The following is a 9388-nucleotide window of genomic DNA, read 5'->3' on the forward strand; positions in this document are numbered from 1 at the left end:
AATAAAAAGGAGATATGAGTTATTTATAAGCAGAACCTAACGCGTCAATCAATCCTATTATAATGGATGGAACGAAAGATGAGTGAGTGTTTAATTGAGCGACTGAGGGAAGGAATGAATGAGTGGGTGATTGAAAAAAAAATGAGTAAACGAACGAGCGAGAGAATAAACGAGTGAACAAAATGATGAACAAGTGGCTGAACAATGATGAAATGATTGAATAAAACGAGTGGGTGAATTATAAAATGACGATGATTAAGTGGATGAATGAATGTATAACGATATAAGAAAATGAACGAATGAATGAAAGAATGAGTGAATAAATAAATGGAGAGTGGAAGAAGAAACTGAAGAAACAAAACTCTGAAGAACATAGCACTGGACAGATAACGGTATAATAATTTAAAAATAATAAATTGCATTCGGTTATATGAGAATCCAAATAAATCGATACAAACAAACAAACATACATACATACATACATGCGTACAGACATACATACATGCATACATACAGACAACAAACAAACATACATACAAACAAACATACATGCGTACTTACATATATACATACAAACATACATGCGTACAGACATACATACATACATATATACATACATACATATATACAAACAAACAAACAAACATACACACTTACAAACACGTATCAATTCATTCGAAAGGTACCTAAGTAAAATGAACAAGCAAAAGAAAAACGAAAAATATAACGATAGGCAGATGTACCGAAAAAATGTATACACACACACGCAAGCACGCACGCACACTTACACGTACACAAAAACACATAAATATAAATATTCATATATATGTATTCTTACATATTGAAAGATTCTACGAATGATTCACTTAAATATCTAATTTATTTGTCTGCTCTCTCTCTCTCTCTCTCTGTCTCTCTCTCAGTCTCTCTCTCTCTCTCTCTCCAATATAAAACATATTTAATTAATTAAATAAAAAAATTCGTTCTTCGCATACCGCTATGTGATTGTTTTTAACGAATCGCGTGATTGATCGAAGCCGTGATTTATACCTACGCAACACACACACGCACACACACACACATACAAACACATACATACAAAAACACACACACACACACACGCACGCACGCACATAAATAAATACACAAAAATACAAAAAAAGCAGATGACGTTAAAAAAAAATATATGCAACGTGTCATGCGGATGAGTGAATGAGTAAATGATAAAAAACTAAATATGAAATACAATTTAATATGTATAGTACACTATATATATATGTGTGTGTGTGTGTGTATGTATGTGTAATACAAAAATATATTCTATATATATGTATATACATATATATATAACTATATATATATATATATATATATATATATATATCCATATATACATATATATAATATTTAGATTTATATTTCAAGCTTGAATGATCATAAATGAATTTGTGTAGTTGTGAATTATTATTAATATTGTTATTCTTATTCTCATTGTTATTCATGTTGTTATTATTGTTACTCTGTTGGTGTTATTGATGCTGGTGATACTGTTATAGTTAATGTTATCGTTATTATTAATATTATTGTTATTATTAATATTATTATTATTATTATTATAAACGCTTAATGTTAGTTTCAATCCCAGCATTTGTTGTTATGGTAGGCCTCGTTATTAATGTTATTGTTCCTTTGTTTCGTTGTTACTGCTGCTTGCTATTGACGGTGATGACGACGATGTTACTGTTGAATGTTGAAATTCTTCTTCTTCTTATTATTATTATTCTTATTATAATTATTATTTATGCTGTTGCAATTATTACTACTATTAGTGTTGTTGTTGATTATATTAATGTTATTATAATTATTGTTGTTATTGTTGTTGTTGATTTTTGCGATATCCGTTTATATGAGATTTCGCATCCTTATCAACACCTTTGCTATTATTATTATTTTTATGATGATGATTATTATGATGATTATTATTATTATTATTATTATTATTATTATTATTATTATTGATAAACCCATTACTACGTTTGGCATCATTATCAAAGATGTTGTTGTTGATCTTGTTGTTATTGTTATTATTATTATTATTGATGGGTAAATTGTTAATATCATCGTCGTCGTTATCGCCATCATTATCATCATCACCGTTATTATTATTATTACCATTTTGCGTATTGTTGTTGTTGTTGTTGTTTTTGTTTTTCATGACATGAGAATAATTTTTTTTGTTGTAAGTGTCGATGAGGTTGGATATTTTGGAATCATCATTATCACCACCATCATCATCATCATCACCATCATCATCATCATCACTACCACCACCACCACTCTTCAATACACCCTGACGGTTATTACTCTCTCCCCTCAACCTCCACCTCAACTCCCTCTCACCATCCTCATCACTATCTCTCTGAAAAACTCTACCCGAAACTTCATCATCGACTTTAACACCGTTTCTAACATTATTAATTCTATAACCACCAATAACCTTATCGTCCGCGCTACATAAATCATCATCATCATCTTTCCCCTTATTCGAAACCTGAGCCACGCCCCCTGGAGAAGACTGGACTCCCCCTTTCTTCCGTCGTGACGTCACGTAAGGTCTGATGACGTCACTCTGCACCAATCTCCAGAAGAGCATGACGTTAGTGACCCACATGACGAACATTGCGGCCGCCAGTATCCAGAAGTAGAAGATGGACACTCGCTGGCGGGTCGCCAACATGCCGTAAGTGATCCAGGCGTTACAGAGAAATCGACAGCAGACGAAAGTTACCAGGTTCAAAAGCGCGTTCAGCCTGTAGATCCAATGGTCGAATGGACATTTGTGCCTGTATGGAGGTATGGATGTTTGTTTGGTTTTGTGTGTGTATATTTGTACGTTTTTATGTAGGTTGGCTTTCTGTGCGTGTTTGTGCGTGTTTGTATGTTTGTATATGTGTGTGTGTGTATGTTTCTAAATATGCATGTTTATTGCGTGTGTGTGTGTGTCTGTATGTATGTGTGTTTGTGATTTTCTGCATTAGCGCATTATGCTGGAGAAATGAAAAAGTAATAAATAAACAATAAAAATAAAATTGTTGGACATGATAGATAATAACAATGACGACGATGATGAACGAACGAGCGAACGAACGAAGAACGAACGACAAAACAGAACGGACATTTGAAGCAGTTTCCTGGAATGTAGAAAGATGGTGTTAACTTCAGATAACAGCGCAACAACTGTGTACGCGACACATCGACTGGCAACAATGTTGTACGTGAAGGTGCCTGCTACCTAAAAGTGTATGCGTGTACGTGGGTATGTGTACGTGTGTATGTGTATGTTTATTTGAATGTGTGTGTGTGTGTGTGTGTGTGTGTGTGTGTGTGTGTGTGTGTGTGTGGATGAATGCGTGAAATTATGTGTGTGGTGAGCATGTTTGTCTGTGTATGCAACCAACAATAGAATTTAGTATACAAAGACACAAACACACACACAGGGAGAGAGAGAGAGAGCGAGGGAGAGAGAGAGATAATTATGTTACAATTTGTTACATAACAGCCATATCAACAAAAATCAGTTCAAGTAAGATGATGTTAGAACTAACAATACCAACAACACAAGCAAGCACTCTATTACATTATAAGTGACAAATTCATATTAAAAAAATAACAACAATAGTAAAAATAAAAATAACGATTAAAAACCTTATGAGGATATGTTCTAGATATTACATAATCACACAAACACACACATACACCATACACACACACATACACATATATATATATAATTATAATAGAAATAACAAAAGCAAAAACACAATTAAGGTAGTGAAGCGCGCATAGTCTCAGTCACACACAATCAACAGGCATACAAATAATTTTAATGAAGATAATTGAAATGAATGAATGAATGAATGAATGAATGAATGAATGAATGAATGAATGAATGAGAAAACAAAAAAACTGTGGTAAAATGCCTAACAGCAATGTGGTGGGGGATGACCTCCCACATTTTTTTCAGCCTCCCATTCCTGGCAATGTCAATGAAGTCATACAGGAAATATCCTTGAAAAAGAAGAAGAAGAAGTTAAAATGATTAGCCAATCAACATTAACAAAACTACATTATCCATGCATCTTTAATACCTAGCAACACAAAACAATATAATGATTAATTTTCAAAAAAAAATTTTTAGAGGGCAGATTAGATGAGTGATAATGAAGGAGAAAAAACAGCACATAAGCCAACTAACCAGTAGAAAAGGCCACTAATGCATATATGTACATGTTGTTGTAGGCTATTAGATCGACTCTCATCTCGGGAAATAGATAAAAACTGTTGACAGGAAAGAATAAAATATATAATAATTAATATATCTAAGTTGATATGATGAGAAATTGTATATTGATGTTGATTATCATTCAATATTATCATTATTATTATTAAAATTAAATTATTAAATTAGATTATTAGTAGAAGGAATGAAATTTTTAGTAAAATGTCAATATGACTCATTGAATATAGCTAAACCAGATGAAAAAAAAGCGTAATATATAGATTAGATAGACTATAGAAATCTCACACACCGTTAAAAAAGCAGATAGACACCACCGCACATGACTAAAAATAAATAAAATCCATCCCCCAAATTCCCTAACAAACAGGAAACCAAAACACACCTCCACAAATCCAAGGTTCCCACGATCAGGGCATGCAGCCAGGATATGAATAAATTCCTCCATCTCCACGTATCGTCTGCCCCAGATCCGGGGGCCGTTAACAACTTGACGTAATAATTAATAAGTAAGAAGAAAAATATTGACGACGTGATGATTGAGAATCCGTAAATTAGTGGAGTTGGCGGAAGATGGTCGTAATTATCAATAGCTGGAAAAGTTTCAACTGGCATGATTTTTTTAACTTTATTTTATTTTTTTTAAATTAGTTTTAATTTTAATAATTACGTTTTAATTATTAGAAATGGTTTCGTTAAGTGAAAATTGAACTAAAAAATGAAAAATAAAAATAGACCTATGGGGAATTTTATCGCACCACGATTGAAGACCATAGGTCTAATTTGAAAAAAAAAATTTAGTTTGAAGACTTGAAAATATGGAAAGTTAAAATGATTTTTTAACAAACTTTAATATGAATTATTCAATTATAGCATATCTTTATGTTATAAACATTTTATTTTAAATTATGAATTAAAATTACAAATTTATTTTTATGAAATGTTTTATAAAATTTGATGACTTAAATAACTATTAATGCTAAAACATTGAAATTTTTTACAAATTTATTAAATTCATCAAAAAATAAAAACTATTAAAAATAATAATTAAATTCACTATTTTACCAAACGTGTTTTACCAAATTTAAAATTAGAAGTTAGAAAGACCACAGAGTAAAAATGACAAGGTGAGCACAGGTAAACAAAGTTAATCAACTAATTAGTTATAAAGGTAGATGTTACGATATACACGTGTATATTTATATATATGTATATAATGTATATGTATATATATATGTATATATAAATATATACATGAAATAAGTGTTGTTTGTGTTATGTTATTTATCATTTAATATTTAATATTTTATCTATCATTTAATATTTTAGTATTTCAAATTGATAATTAAATGATTAATTAGCGTGGTCAATTATTTAGAAAAAAATTAATCTCATTTTATCTGGCACTTTTTAAAAATAAAATGATGAATCTTTATTTTATAATTATTGATTGTAACTACTTTTCAGGATGCTATTCATATTGTATCAGTCGTTTACATCAAATTCAACCATTATTTGATTTTTAAATAACAGTTAACTGAATTAACGAATTTATTAGAAGAAAATAGTCAAAGAATTAAATAAACAAATAAATATATAAATATAAACAAATAATTAAATAAGATCAATAGATAATTCGTACATTGAATATTAAGTTACTAATTTTCTTCAATACTACTTTACTGATATCACTTTTCACTAAACTAAATAAAACAAAATGGCTTCCCCTGATAAAAAGGTTCCTTAAAAATTATTTTACATTCTATTCATTCAATAACTGACAATTACATATTTTCTTTTTCCAGCAACACCAAAGTTGCTGACATTTTCAGTGCTTTTTGTTTTGTTTGATTGAATAAAAATGATTTGATTTTGATTATATATATATATATATATATATATATATATATATATATATATATATATATATTGATATATACACACACAAACAAACACACAACCCACAACCAAATACACATAAATACGTCTGCAGCTGCCCTTGAAGTTTATATTCAGTGAGCACAACAGCAGACTACAGCAGAGGTTGAGATGTGAAACACAAATCATTGATGACCTAAAGTTAGGAGGGAATGGGCAAAAGCTGACATATTATTAATTTATTCATTATTACATTAGCTCTATGGTGGGATAGTCTAATTGGTAAATGGGTCTGTGGTTTTGTGTTGCAGTGACCGCATTCGAAAGTGAAGTAGATCACCAACTTTCTCATCATACGCCGCGCGTGTGGGTGCGCGTGTGTGTGTGTGCGTGTGTGGGTGTGTGTGATGCTTTGATTTAATTTGGAAAAAAATGAATTAAAGATTGATTGATTGATTGAATAAATGTGTAATTAATTTAAAATTTCAATTATCATATTAAATCTCAAAATGTTCAAATTTTCGAAAAGGTCTTTCATGAAACAGAAGTCAGCAATCGAGAAAGAATATGGCCAGGTCAGCCAACTTAGGAAACATCTACTTGAATAAACTTGATTTTTAACCTCAACTCTGATGATAATATTTGTTTGATGGGGCTGGCATCTCCTTCTGGCCCACAATAATGTCATGACGTAGTGACGACTGACGAGATAATTTACTGGTTCAAATAGCCCGTCTTCGTATCATCATCATGATTAATTATATTATAATTATTATCTATTTATTTATTTGTTTATTTATTTATTTATTTATTTATGTAATTAATATTGAACGCACACACCCACGCAGGCGATGATGAAGCTAACGCAGTTGTACGCAAGCAAGCTGCCTCAGTGCCTGCTCTCCAAGGGCTCCTACAAGGTCAATGGCTTCGAAAACAGGTAGGCCATTACGGCCTTACTTACCAGATATACATACATACACACAAACATACACACATACATACATGCATACATACACACATACATTCATACACACACACACACACACACAAGCAAATTATCTCAACCGATCCAGTATTTTACTAACGACGGCTTGGAGGAATTACCTAAACGAGCTCGAGGAAGCGAACAAAATCCGGATTCATAACACGGATGCCTACATGCACAGGATGTCAGAGATGGTGAAACTTGTCAAGTTGCATAGATCTCAGTCCTCAAAACTGGTTGGCAGGAGTTTATATTTATTTTGTTTTTTGTTGTTAATTCATTTAATCGTTCGTCTATTCCAGGGTTGGGCAAACTTTTTGCTGTGAGGGCCGCACTGAGAACTATTTTATGTTTGAAGGGACGCATGTGTACTTGAATAGCAAATTTTTTTGACCCGGAGTTGTGGCTCCTTTAGGTCTTCGAGTATTTAATGGGCAGACCGGCGATCATTCATTCATTAATTCATTACTTCAAAATTCATCCATTCCTCCATCCATCCATTTATTTATCCATTCATCTATTTATCTAACTATTTATTCGTTCATTCATTCAAGTATTCAATCATTCATTCATTTTTTTCTTCACTGAGTTTATTCAAGTCTAGAATTAGCGTGACCAGAAAGAGAGGAAGCATTTAAATGGAACAAATAACTCGTTTGAAATCGCGTTAACATACAAATGAATAAAATAAATACAAATAGATTGTGTTCATTCGTTCGTTCGTTCGTTCGTTCGTTCGTTCATTCATTCATTCATTTATTCATTCATTCATTCACACTTCATTTATTTTTATCACATATTATTATTTAACACATGTAAGTAGAATGAAAATTATATCAGAGTTTATTTGTTCGTCGTTATCTCCACTTATTCATTTATTAATTAATCCATCCATCCATCTATCCGTCAAGCCATCTCTTCATTCATTTTTTCATTCATCCAGGTTTTTGAGAATCTATCGGATAGACAGAAGGAGGCATACCATTCAATAGCAGACTCTATGAAAACGTACAAGCAATATAAAGAGAAGCAGCAAAAGACTAATGAATGCCGGATGAAGATGAAGACTCTAAATATGAGGTAGGTAACAATAATAGTAATAATAATAATACTTATTATTATTATTTTATTATTATTATCTTATTATTATTATTATAATTATTAATATCAGAGTGAAATCAAACGCGTCAAAACATCAACAGCAGCATAGCCAGGTTGATCTTTCTTTCAAATTTTTTTTTACCACCTCGTCATCATCAGCGTCAACATTAACATTTTTTTGTCATCAGCCTTAAGGTCATCATTATTACCATCATCTTCGTCATCATCTTTGTCATCGTCATTATCGTCATCGTCTTCTTCTTCATCATCGTCATTATCGTCCTCGTCTTCTTCTTCATCATCGTCGTTGTCATCATCGTCGTCGTCGTCGTCGTCATCAGCTCTCAAACGAACTGAGGACATGTGAATCGGTATCAGATAAGAGTAGGAATGATTACATCATGAGTCTAGCGGCGGCTAATCAGCACGTAAATCATTACTTCACTAGCGATCTACCAGAATTTTTACAGGTTTGTTGGCTGGCTGGTTGGTTGGTTGGTTGGCTGGCTGGCTGTTTGGTTGGCTGGTTGGTTGGCTGGTTAGTTGGCTGGTTGGATGGTTGATTGGTTGGTTGGTTGGTTGGTTGGTTGGTTAATTAATTAGATTAATTGCAAGTTAAAGGGTTGGTTGACTGATTAGTCGATCTCATATTAACCCATTTTTTCAATCACTAGCATATACATACATACATTCATTCATTCATTTATTCAATTATTCATTCTTTCATTCATTCATTCATACATTCATTCATTCATTCATCCATTCATTCTTAATCCTCCTCCTCATTATCATGATGATCAAGTTGTTGGATGGAGACTTCTACGAAGATTGGAAGAATTTCCTCACTTGGTCATCTGAGTCCGACATCCAAACGTACAAACATTCCATCAAATCGTCAAATGACGTCATCGCCGCTGTCCGGAAGGTGATGACAATGACGATTGTGGTGATGATGATGATGAAGACGATTGTAGTGATGATGACGAGGATGGTGATGATGATGATGACGAGGATGGTGATGATGATGATGACGAGGATGGTAAAGATGATGATGAGGATGGTGATGATGATGATGGTGTTTGTGGCGATCATGGTAATGATCTCGATAGTTGTGGTGGAGATAT

At 32.2% G+C, this 9388-nt stretch overlaps 2 protein-coding genes across 2 annotated transcripts in view; one reads left to right on the forward strand and one right to left on the reverse strand.

Moving 5' to 3' along the window:
• The window catches only part of HELRODRAFT_70775 (hypothetical protein), a gene marked incomplete at both ends in the record, with an annotated part of 6279 nt that extends 1367 nt beyond the window's left edge, over positions 1-4912 (reverse strand). Inside the window, 5 exons of the mRNA XM_009032919.1 lie at positions 2609-2843; positions 3168-3292; positions 3986-4068; positions 4256-4338; positions 4683-4912. Of these exons, the coding sequence (XP_009031167.1) occupies positions 2609-2843; positions 3168-3292; positions 3986-4068; positions 4256-4338; positions 4683-4912 (756 nt within the window). The remainder of the gene's footprint in view (positions 1-2608; positions 2844-3167; positions 3293-3985; positions 4069-4255; positions 4339-4682) is intronic.
• A 700-nt stretch (positions 4913-5612) lies between these two features.
• Positions 5613-9388, forward strand: part of HELRODRAFT_189939 (hypothetical protein) — a gene marked incomplete at its 3' end in the record, with an annotated part of 4399 nt that continues 623 nt past the window's right edge. The window contains exons 1-10 of the mRNA XM_009033308.1: positions 5613-5662; positions 5765-6035; positions 6291-6376; positions 6705-6750; positions 7024-7115; positions 7252-7399; positions 8107-8243; positions 8335-8377; positions 8606-8692; positions 9067-9189. Coding sequence (XP_009031556.1) covers positions 6015-6035; positions 6291-6376; positions 6705-6750; positions 7024-7115; positions 7252-7399; positions 8107-8243; positions 8335-8377; positions 8606-8692; positions 9067-9189 — 783 coding nt within the window. The 5' untranslated portion in view covers positions 5613-5662; positions 5765-6014. The remainder of the gene's footprint in view (positions 5663-5764; positions 6036-6290; positions 6377-6704; positions 6751-7023; positions 7116-7251; positions 7400-8106; positions 8244-8334; positions 8378-8605; positions 8693-9066; positions 9190-9388) is intronic.

The sequence above is a fragment of the Helobdella robusta genome (assembly GCF_000326865.2).
Source record: "Helobdella robusta unplaced genomic scaffold HELROscaffold_9, whole genome shotgun sequence".
NCBI classification, from domain to species: domain Eukaryota; kingdom Metazoa; phylum Annelida; class Clitellata; order Rhynchobdellida; family Glossiphoniidae; genus Helobdella; species Helobdella robusta.